At 37.0% G+C, this 21485-nt stretch overlaps 2 protein-coding genes across 13 annotated transcripts in view; both read left to right on the forward strand.

Moving 5' to 3' along the window:
- zfyve27 (zinc finger, FYVE domain containing 27) overlaps positions 1 to 21485 on the forward strand; it is a 99144-nt gene that overhangs the window by 47823 nt on the left and 29836 nt on the right. The window lies entirely within an intron of this gene.
- The window catches only part of LOC307000582 (NACHT, LRR and PYD domains-containing protein 3-like), a 40316-nt gene that overhangs the window by 2092 nt on the left and 16739 nt on the right, over positions 1 to 21485 (forward strand). The window contains exons 2-9 of one of the 6 annotated variants that reach the window (XM_079616235.1): positions 3267 to 3380; positions 3668 to 3763; positions 4028 to 4120; positions 7876 to 7971; positions 14423 to 14518; positions 14655 to 16445; positions 16789 to 16959; positions 20913 to 21083. In XM_079616235.1, coding sequence (XP_079472361.1) covers positions 3267 to 3380; positions 3668 to 3763; positions 4028 to 4120; positions 7876 to 7971; positions 14423 to 14518; positions 14655 to 16445; positions 16789 to 16959; positions 20913 to 21083 — 2628 coding nt within the window. The remainder of the gene's footprint in view (positions 1 to 3266; positions 3381 to 3667; positions 3764 to 4027; positions 4121 to 7875; positions 7972 to 14422; positions 14519 to 14654; positions 16446 to 16788; positions 16960 to 20912; positions 21084 to 21485) is intronic. The other 5 variants (XM_079616230.1, XM_079616231.1, XM_079616232.1 and 2 more) reach the window with 5 other exon arrangements.

Consider the following 21485-nt stretch of genomic DNA (forward strand, 5'->3'; position numbering starts at 1 on the left):
ATACAAATGAAGGTTTTCAAATCAAATATTTTTTATTAAACAATGACAGACAACAAAAATGTGTGCTTGTGTGACTGTGTGTGAACAAGAAAAACAAAAACCAGGGGAAGGTGATCCATGAAACAGACAGGACTGGTGATGGCCATAACAAGGTCCAGCATTGTTCTCACAAGCCGCTTCACTCAAGACAACAAATGAAAAGTTAGTATATACCAAAAATTAAATGAAATAAAAGTTGCTATGAAGGTGGTAGCGATTCATTACCGAACTAATTAGATGCTACCTTTACAGCTGGCGAAGTCACGCTAGCTAACTAGCAAGCAGGCAATGCAAGAAAATTGGTTGAAACGACCAAGATAAAATATAAATAATTACGCTGTGCATATACAAATGAAGACCAGTATAAGCATCGCAAAGGGCCTCTGAAACAATATAGACAGTTGACAATTCAAAAGAGGTCGATATTTCAGCAACTTGCCTCTGGAACAACTCGACGCGCAGCAATGTAAGTGAATGGGGTTCAACGCCCAAATGACAGTGTTTGGAACTAATCCGATCTTCAAATCCCGGAAGTAGGCGGTTAAAAGCGCCGCCATTTTTTACAACGGAGGTCTATGGGAGTGTCACAACTCTTTCTCTCTATGGCTCTGGCGACAGTGTTTTGACATACGCCAGCATGACATCAGAGCAAGGCGGACCGCACTCGGACAGATTTCTAACCGGCATGCATCTCGTGCTGATCACCGGTGATCGGTTCTGCGCAGATTTTGCTCATCTCAAAATTATGGTTATGACGTGAGTGAACGCAGCATAAGCTTGTTTTGGTTCAGGAGGAACCTTGAAAGGTACAGGTTGTAATATGACAACTATTTGAATTGTGTGAATGAATTGTATTGCCAAGAGTTATGTAACGTTTTACATAGTTCTGAATTAGATTTTTTTAAACTTGAATATTGAACATTTGAAATTTAACCATTTTAAATGTTTTTTATGGCAGAATTTTATAGACTTGCATTTTCAATCAGTGGATTTTTTTTGTTCTGAATTCTTAGACTGCAAATATCCAGTTTTTAAAAATACAGCATCAAGTTTTCAAGATGAAGAAGAAATTCGGAACATCAAAATCAATATTCTAAAATTCAAAACACAGAAATTCAGATCATACAGAAAGTAGGTCAGAGGTCATCCACAGGGAAGGGTCCCAGAAAAGTCGAACGGAGCATTTTGGCCAATTAAGCTGTGTTTGTTTGTGGTGCTCAGTGACTGTCTGTCCACAACTCTGCATAGCCTGAAGTTTGGTTTATCCTCACCGATTCCTCATGAATGCGAAGGTGCTCTGCAAAAATGACGTCATTACGGTGTATGCCATAGATATACATATAAAGGCTAGAGGTCTTACGGCGGAGTCTCTAACGTCATCGCCCGGTGGCCATCTTGTCACAGGCAAGCTTTCTGTAAGGTGAGTGATCTGCACGAACACAAATACTCTTATCTCGCTGAAATCTTGACGGATTTACAAACTGTTTGGTTTCTTACAAACGTTATTAACGTGGCTATATTTCTAGGTGCTTAAACATGTTGAAATATATAATATTATAATTATTCATAAGTATGCAGTGTCATACATCTCTTACGTTTATAACAAACCAACCCGTTTGAAAATCGGTAGAAAATTGAGCAAGTTATGGTTATTTAAAAAGTACATGCACCATTAAAACACAATATTACGAGTGAGTGAGCTGACTGTGACAAGATAGCCGCCAGGTGCGGACGTCGACCTCCATGGGCCAGCAGCGTGGACGAGACATCTAGCCTTTATTTAATTTTTTTCTATGGTGTGCACAGCATTTTTTTTACAACTCCGCGCGGTTCCGATGCAGGACTTTGAGGCGAATCTGGACGAAAGTACGTCCAGAGCCCGTCTACGGAGAGCCTGCCCACTCCCTATTGGTTGTATTTCCACCAGAGTTCCACTGGGGAGTCTATGGAGCTAAACGGCTAAATTTGTCTCTTTCACCCGATTGCTGTTGAGCAATCTCAGATTTGATTGTAGGTTTTGTAAGTTCAACATGGGTTATAGGTCGAAAGTTGAATGAACGAGTACTTATGTCCTTTCGATTTCTTACAGGTTGAGTTGTTGTTGCCCATAACACGCTAGCATTCTGCTAATGAACGCTGATTGGTCAGTGAAGGACTGGTTACGACCAGAGATAACGCTTGATGGCATCGTGGCATCCGAAGCGGGACCAGAATGTCTTCTAGCAGAAACTCTTCTAGCCCGTGTGTTTACCTGTGTCCGCTGTGTTGTGTGTTTACCTGTGTCAGCTGTGCTGTCGACGCCTCGAGAGAAAGGAAAGTGCAGAGCGCGAAAGCACCACAGTGACTGAAGGATTGCCGTAAAGCAGTATCTCTACGATGTGTATGACGTCATTGACATTTAAAACGATTTTTTAAAGCAAATAAGTGACTCTAAAAAATCTGACACCCAGCAGTGTGTAATTTCTTTGCATCTCCTTTCGAATACAACATTCAAATTACTAGACAAAAAATTATATCTTGAGAAAAGTGGATTTTGAGGGGTATAGCTCCATAGACCTCCATTCATTCTGCACTCGTCCTGTGAGCGCCCTCATGTGGAATCAGAGTGGAACTGCAACCAGTCAGAAGCCGGAAGTGTAGCGAGAGTGAAACTTCTCCCCTTATTAGACATTCTCTGGTACGTCTCACTACACTGTCTGGCACCCGGTTTGCGCACTTCTAAATTAGTTGCTGTCATTTACTAAATGAGTCTACAACTAGCAGATATAAGCCCTTTTAATAAAAATAAAGGTCCTTTTTTTATATATTTATATATAATAGATTTATATTTATATATAAAAAAATTCACAAAGCTAAATGAAAATGTTTAAGAGATTGTTAATTTAGTTGTATGTTCTCATATCCATATATTTTGTTCTAATGTAATAATTTCAAGTTTTTTGATGGTTTAAAGGACTATTACTCTGAGTCACTCATGGTCCTGAGACTTCCACTGACGATATGTGTACTTTTTTTATTCACTTTCTGATAGCAATCAGTAATAGAAGTGGTCTAATTTAGAAGAGAGTTTTAACCAGAATAACAGAAAGTGTTTATGAAATAAATTGCCGCCTTTGTCTTAAAGAATTAAAAATTGGTCAAATTTGATTTTCATGCTAAATGGCTCCATTTTGTGATTTCGAGCATAAATGTTAAACAAAAAAAAATCCCTTCATGTTCTGTTTCAGTTCAGTCCAGATGCAAAGATCGAAGTCACCAGACCCCAGCTGTGTGTCCATGAAGAGTGACCGGTCAATGGATCCTCCACGTAACTTTAGTGGACACACTGATCCTGGGATTAGGTGAGTGCTGTACTTACTAAACCATTTATCTTATTACATCTGTGTTGAAACTAAGATAATTGTTCATTATTAATTCTGTAAAGAGATTTGAGTGCCTGTATGTAATGCATTTCAGAAGTTATTTAAAAGATCTTAATTAACAGCTCACATATGGATGTAAAGTCTCCAACAGCATAATAAATATAAATATATAAATGGAATAATTCAGTCACCCGAATCAGTTTATTAATAAAGTCATGAATTTAAGAGTGTGATTTATATTCACTTCTGTTCATCTCAATGCACAGACCAGATCCTCCAGACCCCAGCTGTGTGTCCATGAAGAGTGACCGGTCAATGGATCCTCCACGTAACTTTAGTGGACACACTGATCCTGGCTTTAGGTGAGTGCTGTACTAAACCATTTATCTTATTAAGAAAATTGTTCATTATTAATGCTGTAAAGGGACTAAAGTGCCTAATGCGTTTCAGACGTTATTAATTAAAAGATCCTAACAGCTCACATATGTGGATGTGCACTTGCTGTAAAGTTTACAACAGCATAATAAATATAAATGGAATAATTCAGTCACCCGAATCAGTTTATTACTGAAGACATTAATTTAAGAGTGTGATTTATATTCACTTCTGTTCATTTCAATGCACAGACCAGATCCTTCAGACCCCAGCTGTGTGTCCATGAAGAGTGACCGGTCAATGGATCCTCCACGCAACTTTAGTGGACACACTGATGGGTTTAGGTGAGTGCTGTACTAACTAAACCATTTATCTTATTACATCTGTGTTGAAACTAAGATAATTGTTCATTATTAATTCTGTAAAGAGACTTGAGTGCCTGTATGTAATGCATTTCAGAAGTTATTTAAAAAAATCTTAATTGACCGTTCGCAAAAGCCACGCCCCTTAGTTATTGTTACTACGCCCGTCAAACAATTGAGAACCAGACACATGGCTGGGTTGAGCTCCATACATTAAGTGATTGGTTTTGGAGTAATGCAGCAGACATATCCTCCAGGGCACGACAGAAAGTATAGACAGAATAGCGCACGGGAGAACATGCACAAAACAGTTTTGTAAAATGATATATCAATCATTTTTATTTAATCATATATCATTTTACAAAACTGTTTTGCGCATGTGCTCCTGCGTGCCCTATTTCAGTCACAACACTGCAATCAGAGGACGCGCTGAAACCATCAACTCTCGACACTGTTCTCTTCATTCATAACTCGTAGCCGACTGAGAAGGATCAATTTGTGTAAATAGTTGTGCAACTGCGCATTTGTACATGTAGCCTATTTTTTAATAATAGTTGCAAGCAATCATAAAATACAGCAAGTTTTAAGCCCGTGCAGACTCCACTGCCATAGGCGCATCGTTTCGCTATCTTGCTGAAATCGGAATGTTTTACGGAGGTCCTTCTCCTTAGTTACAGTTGCTGAGCTACACTGTAAAAAAAATGCGCTGTAAAATAACAGTAATTTACTGGCAGCTGGGGTGCCAGCAAAGTACTGTTAATTTACAGCCCTTTACCGTTATTATACAGCTCTCCTTTTTTACAGTATGTTACTGTAAAAATACAATGGAAGGTAACTCGTAACATTTGGGAAACCGATTGCTTCAAACAGTTCAAGTTTAAAAACGAGTATTTATACTGATAGTACTGTGAACTTACTTTGAGTCCACTGAAAATGAATATCTCTTAATATAATACTGCAAACATCTAATGTGTAATCGTGAATGAATTACAAACATGACATTAACTAGAATCTTTGCAATTCGCATTTAGCGAACAGTAGCACACATGTATGTGCTAAAGTATTTAGCAACGAGATTGTCACTGCATCAGCAACTACAGTTACTGCTTTTAAATAAAGTAACGGACAGCATAACATCGGTGTTACTCTGCTCATCTTTGACTGAAGCACAGGCTCTACTCTCCAGCACAATGGTGACCCACAAAACTAATGAATTAAACTAAAAGATCTCTCCTGTATCATCTTGTGCAAAACACATAAAACACTTCAGTTGAATATTTACTCTCTTTATCAGTTTTTGACTTCGCATAACTTTTTTCTAAGAACTTTTACTAATATTTCAGTGAAATTAACTTCTTTTGTATAGTAAATCTGACTGTTAAATTTTACAGAATATTGCTGTTTTTCCTTGATTTTACGGTAATGTACTGGCAGCTGGGGTGCCAGTAAAATGCTGTTTTTCTACAGTTTTATGCCGTAAATTAATTTACAGTTGATTACCGTTAAATTACACTTCACTCTGTTTTTTTTTTAAATTGACACATTTAACCCTTTAAACCCCACTGCAAAATCTTCAGTTTTAAATGAACACTTGTATGTCCACACTACAGGGTGTTGGAGTAACACTGAAGCAGTGTTGAAGTTAATTATATAATTCAGTGATTAATTAACTGATGATTGAGCATTAGTGATGAACACCTGACAAGGACAGAGGAACAACAAGAAGATAAAAAAGCGAAACACAAGAACTACAACTTACTTCAGCCACAGAAGACATGAAATCTCTGAAGATCTCAGCAGAGAAGGATTAAACAACTCTAAAAAAATAGCATTACCAGCTTCACTTATTATTTACCAGATTGACTTAATTCATTTTTTCATACGTCTACTGAAATTCCTATTGAGAATTAACAGAGGTTTAGATGTTGTTTTGTTTCATTTGACATTACCATTATGGGGATCAGTGTATGCTTTAGTTGGGCTCCTGACCCTTGACTTTAACATTAATTTTCATTTGGCTGCTTTAACTGTGTATGTATAAGACACATTTGTTGTTGCAGAAGCAAAGCCAACAAAAATGATATCAAGTGTTGCTGGTTATGTTTTGAATATTATGTCATCACATAATATTTGTGTCACTGATCTCAATTAGTTTCTAATCACTTATCAAAAATATCTTTATCAATACAACTTAATTTAGTATTACTACACTGTGAAACTACAGCAAAAGACCAAGCACTGCTACGCAATCAGTTGTGAAGGATTTTTAAACTCATCATTCATTAAAAAATGTTGAACTATGGTTTCAGTTAGACACACACAGACATCAAGAATCAGCCAATGAATCTCAACAATGGTGACAATCAACAAAAAAGAAAAACCTAAAATCTGAACATCATACGCTTCTAAAAGTCAACACAAAATAAACAGCAAAAATAAAAGCAAAAAGTACAAATTTAAGAAAATAACCAGACAATTCAGATGGATAATTTATTCATGCTGCAATGCATGCTGGGAGTCATGGCTGATTTTTTTTGTACTATGCTGGTACCCAACATGCATTGCAGCATAAAACTTATGATTGTCACCATTGTTGAGATTCATACTCCGATTCTTGATGTCTGTGTGTGTGTCTGGCTGATCTGGAAATTCAAAATGTTCTTGGAATAAAGTCTTTCAAAATCAGTCATATTTTCTAAATGGCAAATATCTGAAAAATGTAATTCTGTAAAATTACAGTATCACCAAAATCAAAAATATAAACCATTAATAATAACATTAGACAACAAATGAGATCACTGAATTGGGCCACTATGTGATGTTTGAGACCGTTAACTAACAGCCATAATCATCTGATCCTGTATTCTTTCAGCTTTTTTGCCATAGCAAATGTATTTTAAAGACACAGCTACCACAGCCAAAGAAAAACTAATGTTCAAAGGTCAAGAGTCCAACTAAAGCAAACACTAATCACCATCATGGTAACATCAAATGAAAATAAAATGACATCTAAACCTCTGCCACCTTTCAATAAGTCCTTCTGTAAACATACATAAAGTCTGGTTAATAATAAGTGAATCTGGTAATGCTTTTTGTGGAGTTGTTTAATCCTCCTCTGCTAAGATCTTTTGCTAAGATTTCATTCATTTTATCTTGATTTCATATTTTTTCTGTTCCTCTTGTTCCTCTTTCCTTCAATGATTCTGATTGTTAACAGCAGGTGTTCCTCAGTATCTCAATTAACTTCGAAAATTAACTGAATTAACTATGAAATTATTCACTCAGTCAAGTGGACTATATTAGTGAACTAGCCAATAGTGAATGAGGGTATAGGGTGGTGATTTGGAACACAGCCTCTGAGTGTCGACTTTGAGCGTTGTTAATTCACAGTATATTCCTGTAGGCTAGTTTGTCGAAAACGACAAATATCACCCAGAATGCATTTTTTACGGTATATTACTGTTTTAATGAAAAACAGTATGTTACTGTAACATAGTACAGTAATATTACGTTTTTTTACAGATTTTTTTTACAGTGTAGGATTGGACGAGAACCGTTCGAGGGCGGGGTTTTGCGAACGGTCAATTAACAGCTCACATATATGGATGTAAAGTCTCCAACAGCATAATAAATATAATATATAAATGGAATAATTCAGTCACCCGAATCAGTTTGTTAATAAAGTCATGAATTTAAGAGTGTGATTTATATTCACTTCTGTTCATCTCAATGCACAGACCAGATCCTCCAGGATTCAGCTGTGTGTCCATGAAGAGTGACCGGTCAATGGATCCTCCACGTAACTTTAGTGGACACACTGATCCTGGGTTTAGGTGAGTGCTGTACTAAACCATTTATCTTATTAAGAAAATTGTTCATTGCACCAATTCTTTTTGAGGTGTTTAAAGAATCTTTGGAGGCAGGTTCCCTCCCTCCAACTTTTTTGCAAGCATCCATTACACTCCTTCTGAAAAAAGATAAGGATCCTACCCAGTGTGAATCGTATCGTCCTATATCTCTTTTAAATGCTGACATTAAAATTTTAGCTAAAATGTTGGCATTTCGTTTAGAACGTGTCCTCCCCTCGATAATCTCTGACGATCAAACTGGATTTATTAAAGGTCGCCAATCTTTCTCTAATATTCGTAGACTCGCTAACATAATGTATCTTTCTGATACTTCTCCGTACCCGGAGGTAGTTCTCTCCTTGGATGCGGAGAAGGCGTTTGATCGAATTGAATGGCCATATTTGTTTGTAGTCTTAAAAAAGTTTGGTTTTGGTAATAATTTTATGTCTTGGATCAAATTAATATATCATTCCCCTTCGGCATCAATTCGGACTAATTATTCTCGATCAGAATTTTTCCCATTAACACGAGGGACTCGTCAGGGATGCCCACTGTCCCCACTTCTCTTTGACATTGTGATTGAGCCTCTTTCAATAGCTTTGAAAACAGCCACAGTGTTCCAGGGGGTTAGGAGGGGGGGTATTGAACATCGTGTGTCTTTATATGCCGACGACCTTTTACTTTACATCAGTGACCCCATATCTAGTTGTCCCTTAATTATATCATTAATAGGTCGGTTTGGTAACTTTTCGGGATACAAATGAAATAAAAAAAAAAGTGAATGTTTCCCCATTAATGATTTGGCATTACAGATTAAACAAGAATCATTACCCTTTCAGTTTTCTCCAAATGGCTTTAAATATCTTGGAATTCATATGACGCGTTCCTTTTCTTCTTTGTTTGAAGCCAATTATAAAACTCAGTTTAAAGAAGTAAAGGCAGAGTTAGAAAGGTGGCGTAGTCTTCCCCTTACTTTAGCTGGAAGAATACATTCAGTGAAAATGACATTTCTTTCCAAGTTCCTTTATTTGTTTCAGTCCCTACTAGTTTTTTTGCCCAAATCCTTTTTCCGCTTAATTAATCAAACTAGATCCTCTTTCATTTGGGAAAATAAGATCCCCAGAGTTAACAAGCATATTCTTCAGAGGACATGTGATGCAGGTGGTTTAGGCCTCCCAAGTTTTACTCATTATTACTGGGCATCAAATATTCAGAAAATATTATTTTGGCTTCATTGCCCAGAAACAAATTGGTGTTTAATTGAAGCACAAACATGTCACTCTTCCTCTCTCCCTGCTTTAGTGTATTCTTCCCTACCTTTGAAAGCTTCTCGATTCACATCTAACCCTGTAGTACTTTCTACTCTTAGGATCTTTAATCAGTTTAGCTGTCACTAAATTTACATCAGCATCAGTTTTGGGTGCTATTTACAAAAATCATTTATTCCCTCCCTCTACAGACTCATCATTTAGACAGTGAGTAACTTCCGGGTTAATATGCTTCAAAGATTTATATACTGAAGGTTTATTTAACAGTTTCGAGAACCTCTTCAGATTGTTTGACCTCCCACAAAGCCATTTTTTTAGATATCTTCAGATTCGTAATTTTGTTAAGAACAAATTTCCACTCTTCCCTGATTTTCCTCCTACTTCACCCTTAGATAGTCTTACTCTTAATTTTAATAATAAAGGATTGATTTCCATATTATATTCCAAGCTCATGTCTTTAAAAGGGTACAATCTGGATAAAATTAAATCCAGATGGGAAGATGAGCTGGGCATACAGTTGTCTGGTTGCATACTCAGTTGCATACAGGGGCTGCTGGTGGACTAAATAACTAAAACAAAAGTAAAGAACATTACAATGTCCAGAAATCAAGAGAGAATAACAGCAGCAGCGAACTCTCAGCATGATTTCAGAAACAACACATTCCAGCGCTGGATTGCCTCATTTAACCCAAACGGAAATCAACTGGATATTTTTTATATTATATGTAAAATATTTGCATTGGGTTCATCCGTGCAGCGAGATGTTTCAAAAAAGTGGTGGGGACATCCCAGCAAACACAAAACGTTGGCACAACGCAACCAACCTTCTAACAACGTTTTAACAAACATGGCCAAAAGGTAGCTATAACTACGTTGTGTGGTGAAGGTTGTTACAGCGTTGACACAATGTTGACATTGAACCACAGTTCAGGGCCATTGCTTAAAGGATAATTCACTTTTAAAGTGATAATTCTGTCATCATATACTCACCCTTAAGTTGTTTCAAACCTGTATGAATTTCTTTCCTCTGCTGAACACAAAGGAAGATATTTAGAAGAATGTCAGTAACCAGACAGTTTCTGGTTCCCATTGACTTCCATCGTATATTTTTTTTCTACTATGGAAGTCAATGGGAACCAGAAACTGTCTGGTTACTGACATTCTTCTAAATATCTTCCTTTGTGTTCAGCAGAGGAAAGAAATTCATACAGGTTTGAAACAACTTAAGGGTGAGTATATGATGACATAATTTTAATTTTAAAAGTGAACTAATCCTTTAAGGTTGTGTCTATGGTGTCTGGACAACTACATATGTACTCGTCACTGCCCTGATTCGCGAAAATCAGCCTTTTAAATTTCAACCAACAGCTGGGTCATCTCATTCATCATCAAGCAAGGATACGTGAGATTTGCGTTTAATTTACGTCCTCAACTAAATAAGATACAGAATTATACAAACACAACCTACAACTTTGCCTAATGTTACATTTATTTGAACATCTTCTGGTCAGGTTATATATGTAGAGACGCCAAAAGCTGACGCCAAAAGCTGCTCTTTTTTCGAAATAAACTTGCGTTCTAAACTACTTAGAACAATATCTAAGGCTGCATCAAAAGGTAGCTTCGCGTCTGCTGCCATGTTGAATCCATAAACAAACTGCTTAGTTGTGTCGCATAGATGTCGTCATCGTCTTGCTGCTCCCTCCCCGTTCTGTGATTGGTTCCCTAAACGAGGCGAAAATCAGGTCCATGGTTTCCAGACTGCCTTTCAGCGAGAATAAAATCGCGCTGCGCTAAGGCAGTATGGGGAAACCCAGGCTAATAAAATATTACTTCAAAATAACCTACATGAATTATAGCTGCGTATTTTACTCGAGACTGCTTGGACGCGCTACCACAGCGCATGATCCCTAAGAGAACGTCTGGCAATTCCACCAATGTAAACTAGCTATACTATGCTGAATTATTGGAAAAATGTTGTGTAAATAAACATATAATTTATTATAATATAATTTGATTAAAAAAATAAAAAAACATTTGGTGAATTGCAGAATTACAGGAGGGTATTGGCACAATTTCACCTGTTGTAAGTCAGTCTGGTTAATAGGAACTACAACCTTTGAAACATGATAAAAGAAAAAAAAACTTTTACAGAAATTTCCTAAAAAATTATTGTTTACTGTAAATACATGAAGGGTATAGGAAACAAGTCTTCTGTATTAAGTCAGTCTACTATCAAATAAAATCAAGATTTGGATTTTGAACATGTTGGTTTTTGAATGTTAAAAGTAATTTTAATTAATAAAAATTATACGTTTTAACAACTTGGAGGAATTGGCAGCGCGTCAAAGCATTCTAGAGTATAAATATGCAGCTATAATGCACGTAGATGATTTTGAATTAATAAATGTTGAAATACAATGGTTTGCTATAGCCTACTGTTAAAACTAATCGTGGTGTCTGTTTATATATTTTTTTAGACTGCTGACTCTCTATTGAACAATAGCTAGGAAAACTAACTTTATCACGCCCCGAGAGGCCTCTAGTGGTCGGGAGCATTTCCGTTGTGTTGCGGCTTTATTTCGTTGTGTTGTACATTTTTTGTTGTGTTGCGGCTTTATTTCGTTGTGATGCGGCTTTATTTTGTTGTGTTGTACATTTTCTGTTTTGTTGCGGCTTTATTTCTGTTGTGTTGTGGATTAATTTCGTTGTGTTGTGAATTTATGTTTGCTTTTTAAATTTCGTTGTGTTGTGCACTACTGGGTCATCGTACATATCGACCGGTGTTGGAGTTAATTAGATAATTGAGTGATGATTGGGCATTATTGAAGACACATGATGATGATAACACGCAGAATCACTGACTGAAGAAAAGAAATCAACTGAAGATAAAATATATTTTTCACAGAGGCTACGTTCACACGTTTTCATAAACGGACATTTCACCCTCTCCGTATTCAAAATTGACATCGTGCACACCTGTCAGTTTTCAAAAAAAGTGTTCGTTTACACGAACCGTGTATATATGCCGTCAAGAGCATCCTAAACCTGTAGGTGGCAGTGTAACGAGAAGCTCAAGCCCACGTTAGCCAATCAGAATCCCGAAAATAGCAACAACAGCAACGAATCACTTCCTCTTTCTCTTTTGAACAAAGACGCAGGCAAAGAGTACCAAGTATAGAAGTACCAAGAGGCGAAACTCAATAGAACGTTCCATTGCTACAAACGCACCCATGCGCAGAGCTGTAGCTCCGCCATCTTGGACTGAACGCAACACAGCTGTCATAGAATTGAACGTTACCGGTTCCAATTCAAAAGCGGTTAAGGGAACTAAATAGTAGTTTCTAGTTTTTAATATCTCTATAGCAGACATCTCAAGTCTCCCGGAAGTTCCGGGAGTCTCCCGCATATTGATAGCGGCTCCCTGATGCCCACAAATTAGCTAAAATCTCCCGGAAAATCTAGAGCGAGCGAGCAAGCAAGAGCGTGCAGCTCCAAACCGTGTAGCGCACACGGCAGAAAGGGTGAGGGAGCGAGACCTTGCGTGTGTGCATATGTGTGCCTCATCAAGCGCATGTATACCACCCATACTACCTCTGAATAGGATGTCTACTTCATAAATTGTATGAAAATTATGGAAATACATGGTTCAGATCACTCAAAACACATGAAAATGGAGGTGCCCTTATATGGTCAGTAAGGAAGCTTGGCTGTCCATCTAGTGAAAAAGTTTGGTACTGCGTCCAAATAAAATCTTACTGAAAGCTATTTTTTTTAGATATCAACCTAAAATTTGGAACACAACTTGTTCAGATTTTTTGCTTTCATTTTCTTGCAGTTATAGAGTAAAATATATGTTGTAATATAGATCTATATATTTTATATAAAATATGAATAATTATATTTTTAAATTTGACAAATCAAACATCTAACTTTTTTTCTGTTTCACTTTCATAATTTATTTCACTTTACAATTTATTTACAACCATTTAAGTTTGGATAGTGATTTTCATGTCTATGCGAAAAAAGTGACAGTTAAAGGGTTAATTTAGTGATAACAATGAATTAATAAAGCGGTCATTTGCCAGGTTAGGTGTTCATATATCTCTGAAAATATGCGATTTAAAAAGCCCATTTCGAGTCTTGACTCAATTTCGACCAAATACATAACGTTAGCAAACTGTTACTGAGGTTATGGGATAGCTTACATTAACCTGTTATCGTTGACGTTCGCTCACTTTAACGTTAATAAAAAATATTTTCTACTTTGCCTTTCTGGATCTTTGGGGAATCTATGAAATGCTAGTTTGGTGGTACACTGGTAGATGTTGCAGTTGATGGTAGAACACATCTTTGTTTCCAATTATTTCCAGGCATAATGTTAATGCTGTATAGTTGTGCTAACGGTAAAGCCGTTGGTTCAGTCCAAAATGGCGCCATCTAGCGAACGTTGTCAAAACTGCAACGGAGTTTTGCCTCTTGGTACTTCTATACTCTTTGACGCAGGTGCAAGTTCTGTCGCATATTGTGGGATTCCACGCATTCCATCCCTGCATTCCCTCTGCACTACTATACTATATAAACCTTGTCTGTCCTCTTCTGGTTGTGACAATATTAAGGGCGTTTTCACACTGCCAGTTTAGTCGGTTGCACTCGAACTGTGACACGATTCATGTGAATGTGAAAGCAACCCGGACTGTGGTGTGCACTTGTTCAGGAAGAAAAGTATCCTGTGCATGCGTTTTAGAAGATGACGATGTATTTAGTTCAACAAAACACATGTAAGGGATGATAGTGTAGATGATTTACCTCGGATACGAGCAAGAGTAAGTCTGCAGTGTTTTCGCGGATAGCGAGGGCTTTAAAATTGTCATGCAGTGTCGCTGTCCGAGTTGTACGAATAGTCTTTCTGCGCCCTCCCTTTTATTACTCTGGACACCCCCAGTTTGGAAACCACTGCTGTATTCAATGCATTTCAGAATGAAAAGCTTGATTAAGTCTGATATGTGAATATGACCACTATAACAGTTGCACTTGCTGTTATGTCTCTAACAGCATAATGCGTTTTAATTAAATTATTTAGTCATCTAGAACAATCAACCCTTACAAAAGTGATTAATATAAGAGTGTGTGAATTACATTAATTTGTGTTTATCTTCACTGCTCAGACTGGACCCTTCAGAAGCCAGCTGTGTGTCCATGAAGAGTGACCAGTCAATGGATCCTACACTTAAGATTAGTGGACTCACTGATCCTGCGTTTAGGTAAGTGCTGTAATTAACATTTACATTTATTCATTTGCCAGAAACCTTTATTCAAAGAGACTTACATAGTGTCATGTATCCTGACAAAATAAAATATCTTGGTACAATGTGTGTGTATTATTTTTTTATCTTACAGTAGTTGCCCTCAACATGCCGAAACCCTCAATACATTCAGATCAAATATGAGGAAGAAGTTTCAGTGTCTTTCTGAGGGAACAGCAAAGCAGGGAAACCCAACACTGCTGAATGAGATTTACACTGATCTCTACATCACAGAGAGTGATTGTGGAGAGATCAATAATGAGCATGAGGTGAGACAGATTGAGACTCAATCCAGGAGATCAGCAACAGAGGACACACCGATCAAATGCACAGACATCTTTAGACCTTTACCTGGACAAGACAAACCCATCAGGACTGTGCTGACAAAAGGAGTCGCTGGCATTGGAAAAACAGTCTCTGTGCAGAAGTTCATCCTGGACTGGGCCGAAGGGACAGAGAATCAGGAGATCCAGCTCATATTTCCACTTGCTTTCAGAGAGCTCAACCTAATGAAGGACAAAACACTCAGTCTTTCAGAGCTTCTGGAGTTTTTTTTTATTGAAACCAAAGAAATGAAACCATTTAGTGGTGAATATAAAGTGGTCTTTGTTTTTGATGGTCTGGACGAGTGTCGTCTGTCTCTGGATTTTAATGTGAAACTGTGTGAAATATCTGAATCCGCCTCAGTGGACGTGCTGCTGACGAACCTCATTGCGGGGAATCTGCTTCCCTCGGCTCTCATCTGGATCACCTCCAGACCAGCAGCAGCCGATCTCGTCCCCTCTGAGTGTGTCCATCGAGTGACTGAGGTACGGGGATTCAATGAGCCACAGAAGGAGGAATACTTCAGGAAGAGAATCAGCGATCAGAGTCTGGCCAATGAAATATTCACACACCTGAAGTCATCAAGGAGCCTCTTCATCATGTGCCACATCCCAGTGTTTTGCTGGATCTCAGCCACTGTTTTAGAGAAGATGTTGAGGAAATCATGGGAAGGAAAAATACCCAAGACTCTCACTCAAATGTACACACACTTCCTGATCATTCAGACCAACATAAAACAAGAAAAGGACTATGAGAAGAACGTGAAGAATGAAGACATGATCCTCAAACTGGGGAAACTGGCCTTCCAGCAGCTTGTGAAAGGCAACCTGATCTTCTATGAGGAAGACCTGAGAGAGTGTGGCATTGATGAGACAGAGGCATCAGTTTACTCGGGATTGTGCACTCAGATCTTCAGAGAGGAGTTGGGCTTATGTCAGGGGAAAGTCTTCTGCTTTGTTCATCTGAGCATTCAGGAGCATTTAGCAGCTGTTTATGCGCTGCTTTCATTCCTGCTGAACAAGAGGGATGTGCTCAATGAGAACCTCAGCTCAAAACATGCACACGAGTGTCACACAATATCTGACCTGCATCAGAGAGCCGTGGACAAGGCTCTGCAGAGTAGAAATGGACATCTGGATCTTTTCCTGCGGTTTCTTCTGGGTCTCTCGCTGGAGTCCAATCAGACGCTCCTGAAAGGCCTTGTGACGCATGTTAGAAAAATCTCGTACAGTAAAGGGAAAACGATTGAATGCATTAAAACGAGAATAACAATGAATCCCTCACCAGAAAAATACATCAATCTGTTCCACTCTTTAAATGAACTGGGTGATCTTTCTCTCGTAAAGGAAATCCAGGAGTGTCTCGGATCTGGAGGTCTTTCAAGCACCAGATTGTCCTCGTCACAGTGGTCAGCTGTTGTCTTTGTTTTATTAACCTCAGGGTGTTTGGATGAGTTTGAGTTAGAGAAATATTTAAGCACCAGTCAAGGCCAAAACCTCACGTCACCAGATGAAGTACTTCAGAAGCTCTTGCCTGTAGTTGAAGCCTCCAGATCAGCAAAGTAAGTCTGAGGTGTGTGTGTGTGTGTGTGTGTGTGTGGGGGGGGGGGGGGGTGGTAGTAGTGATCTTTCTCTGTTCTTTGATTATGAAGTGTATTACTGAATATAAAATTAAATTTATGATATATATTGTCACATATTTTCTATATATGAAAAGCAGCAATTCCTTATGTATTATTCAGTATATTGTAATATATTAACACAATATATTATTCTGTATATTTTCAAATATACTGTTAAACCATTTAATATATTGATCATTCATATATGGTAAATATATGTTCTTTTCATAAGGGATAGTTCCTGCTGAACTGAGAGATTAAAGTGTGTGTTGTTGTTCTACAGGTTGTGGGGGTGTAATATCACAGCTGAAGGTTGTGCTGGTCTGGTTTCAGCTCTGAGATCAAACTCACTCCTCAGAGAACTGGATCTGACTGGGAATATAATAGGAGATAAAGGTCTGAAGCTGCTCTCTGATGGACTGAAGGATCCTCACTGTAAACTGGAGAAACTGATGTAAGATCATACATTAATCTTAACTGAGACAAGAATAATGTTATTTTAACCCTTTAATTCATACTGTATTATATTTGATCTAAATTATCAACATGATCAAAAACCTGTTGCACAAAATCTACTACTTGCCTTCTGTTGTCTGGTTGATGGTTTATAGTTTTTTTTTTCAGCAAATATAATTTTAAAACTTGTCCTTCAGCTCGTGGGTCATGTGACGTTTAGTTGTGAAATCTTTACGTATTTTTGAGTAAACACAAGAATAATCTTTATAATGTTAGTAATATTTCACGATGATAATTTTCTGGAATGAAGCAACTTAGCTTTACTTGATTATCCATACATCTTTTTTGAAAAATCATGTTCAAATGTATCAAATATGATCATCAGGCTTTTGAGGAAGGTTTATTAGTTCATCTCTCAATCATCATTGTATGTGCTCTATGCACGATCACTTCCGCGTTTTGTCTCGGCACCCCCAGTTACATCCGGTGCTGCGTCTGAAGCCGTTTTTGCATTAGGTGGAGATAATGGCAAATTACTAATTACTTCCAGCGGTTAACGTGAATGATGTTAACAATATTGTGAGGCAGCTGTTACTCCTGAGAGTAAGAAAGAGACAGGCTTTAAATCATATATTTCGAGCTAAATCGATAACTTTGAGGGTGAGTATTCTCTCATATCATGCGAAATCCGACTAGCGATCGGTTTCTAAAATCGTTGTCTCCGTTTCTGAGAAAATTAAGTTTTGCCGCTAGTACACTTCGCTATAGAGCGCGCTATGCGGAAGTAAAGACGCTGGCTGAGATTCTACCGGAAATACGACAGCAGCGTTCGTGCATAGAGCCTGTTTTATTACATTATATGTTTTAAAATTACAGAGCTTTGATCATAAAACTAAGCATTTAAATATCATCTTACTAAGACATGTTATTGGCAGATATAGAGTGACGACTGATATTTATATGCATTTTATGTCGGTGGTTCTCAACTCTGGTTCTGGGGATTTTTATTTATTTTGTTGCAGTGTAAATACCCTTACGGAACAAACATATATGGGAATATACTGCAAAATATAATGCAATATATTACATAATACATTTCCATATATGGGAAACTAGTGCTTATATTTTCAATATTCTGCAATATATGCATTGACCATGTATGGCTATATATTAATTCATATAAAATATTTATAAATGAAGACAAAAATAACATTACATGTAATATTTACAAAGTTGTATCCTTTATTGTGTGCATATATTGCACATACATGTTCCCATGTAAATGTGAATGTATGTTCACACACATATACTGTATATACACACACATTCATCGAATGAGTTACAATAGATTTCTAGTTCCCAGCATGCTTTGCTTCTGACTGTTAAATAGAGCACAATTTAAAATTAAGTGTTTAATGAGTTTTGCACAATATTAATATAGGGGGAGATCTGTTAGTGTTTCATGATCTATTATTCTGGAATTTTAAAGATTTTCTGGTATGTGTGAGTTTTTGGGGTCATTGTGCTGAAGAGTAGAGCCTGTGGTGACGTTGACGATTGTCCAAACACCATTAAAACTGCAATTACTGTATTTTAAAAGTAATGGCTGTGCACTCCTCAGCTAGTGGTGGGCAGATCGAGGCTTTGAAACAATCCGACACCGTCTCAACGGTGACACCTAGTGGTCACTTGCAGGTGTTGATCTGAAACAACCTTGTTTTTTATTATTGTATTTTTCTAATATGTGAAGCTTGTAACCTGTAGGCTCCTCACTGTGCATGATGTTATTTTTATTTATCTATCTATCTATTAATCTTTCTATGTATCTATATATGTATCTATAGGGCTGCACGATTATGGCCAAAATGATAATCACGATTATTATGATAAATATTGAGATCACGATTAATTATCACCATTATTTGTTGATTTGAACTAAAACCAATTTTATTGTCACATAGGCTAATTATAACTGCTTTCACATCCATATTGTGCTACTGTTGCCTTTGGCTTGCTCAGTTGGGGATATTCAATTTAATTAATCAATGAATAATACTATTGATTAGCATTACCAAACATGGATGTTTTATTATTATTTTAATTTAATACTGTGAAGCTGCTTTGATACAATCTGTATTTTGAAAAGCGCTATACAAATATTCTTGACTTGACTTGACATTTCCTGCTAATGTACAAATATGTGCATCAAAATAAAATAGGTCCTCTTATTCACCAAAATTCAGTGCATCTCCTTAAAGAATTAATAAAAAATAAAAAATGATTATATTTTATTTATATTTTATATACAATGTATTTATAATTAATATTAGGATAAACTAGAGATATTATCTTCTGTTATAATTATTATTACCTAAGTATAAAACACCGTTGCCATGAAAAACAGAGCATTGCCATGGACACGGTGTTCTTTAACGGAAGCAATACAATCGTTTTTAAATCAATAAACTTCTTTTTAAATCAATATTTTGTGTCAAATTATTGATTTATTTGGTAGGTAGCCATGTAAGCGGGATGTCGGTGAATCAAATTCAGAGTCATTGTTATTTGAAAAGTCTATTGAAGTCTCTCGCGCGCAGACGCACTCGGTCTCTCTCGTGCACTATCGCTTGCGCGGAGACACACTCGGTCTCTCTCTCGCACTATCGCTTGCGCGCAGACGCACTCGGTCTCTCTCGCCCAGTTCGCTTCGCTTTTGTCCAGTCTGGCAAAACATTCTAGTTTCTACATCTATAAACTAAGCTGCGCGGTGCAGGGAACAACTCTGATTATTGGCTCATGGAGTCACGTGATCAGACAGTGGATTACGGAGCGCTAGATTGGCTTTGCAAAAAAAAAAAAAAAAAAATTATGGAGCGTTCTATGAATGGAATGACTCATTTTAAATATCGCACGATCACGCGAGTTTGATCGTGGGAACCCAAAATTTTGATTAAAATTCGATTAATTGTGTGGCCCTATGTATCTATCTATTAATCTATCTGTCTATCTATATTTCTATCTATGCATCTAGTAATGTCACTATATGTATACTCTGTCTGTCTCTAGCCTATCAGTCAATGTGTAAATTTAAATGTAAAGCCTAAATATAACTAAAAAAATCGCACTATAAATGTCACTATATAACCAAAAATCCGCTATCTCAAAATCAAACTCCTCTCACAAAAACCCACGAGGTCAAGATGCGTTGACTTCACTTTTATACAGATGTGCGATTGTGTGGTCTGTTCCCGACCCTGTCAATCAAACGCTGGTTCGGCGGACCATGCCACCTGTCGAAACACTCGTGAAACACTCCGAAGCTTCATTTAGCCGTAGTCACGTGACATGGGTGTTTTGAATCACGCTTCGGATCAGTGTTTCAAAACATCTGCGCTTCGGGATCTCGAAAAGCTTCGGAACGTCAGTTTCGCGTCAGCCATCCCTATCCTCAGCACAGTGATCGTCTTTTGGCTAAATACATTAGTACATGCAGATGAGCTCGTGCTTTTAACTAGCTTGAAATTATGAAACATTTATAATGGAAATAATTAAAAAATATAAGAAACATATTACATTATATATTTCTCTATATATGTGTGTGTTTGTTACATGATTAAATATATCTGCAATATATTACACATGCAGTGCCATATCTGATCACATATACATCTATATATTATGAAGTGTATTACTGAATATAAAATTACATACATCATGGTATATTAGTAAATATATTGTCACATATTTTTCTATTTATGAAAAGCAGCAATTCCTTATGTATTATTCAGTATATTGTAATATATTAACACAATATATTATTCTGTATATTTTCAAATATACTGTTAAACCATTTAATATATTGATCATTCATATATGGTAAATATATTTTCTTTTCATAAGGGATAGTTCCTGCTGAACTGAGAGATTAAAGTGTGTGTTGTTGTTCTACAGGTTGTGGAGGTGTAATATCACAGCTGAAGGTTGTGCTGCTCTGACTTCAGCTCTGAGATCAAACTCACTCCTCAGAGAACTGGATCTGACTGGGAATATAATAGGAGATAAAGGTCTGAAGCTGCTCTCTGATGGACTGAAGGATCCTCACTGTAAACTGGAGAAACTGGAGTAAGATCATACATTAATCTTAACTGAGACAAGAATAATGTTATTTTAACCCTTTAATTCATACTGTATTATATTTTATCTAAATTATCAACATGATCAAAAACCTGTTGCACACAATCTACTACTTGCCTTCTGTTGTCTGGTTGATGGTTTATAGTTTTTTTTTTAGCAAATATAATTTTAAAACGTGTCCTTCAGCTCGTGGGTCATGTGACTTTTTGCTGTGAAATCTTTATGTATTTTTGAGTAAACACAAGAATAATCTTTATAATGTTAGTAATATTTCAAAATGATAATTTTCTGGACTGAAGCAACTTAGCTTTACTTGATTATCCATACATCTTTTTTGATAAATCATGTTCAAATGTATCAAATATGATCATCAGGCTTTTGAGGAAGGTT

The sequence above is a fragment of the Phoxinus phoxinus genome (assembly GCF_949152265.1).
Source record: "Phoxinus phoxinus genome assembly, chromosome: 6".
Lineage (NCBI taxonomy): Eukaryota > Metazoa > Chordata > Actinopteri > Cypriniformes > Leuciscidae > Phoxinus > Phoxinus phoxinus.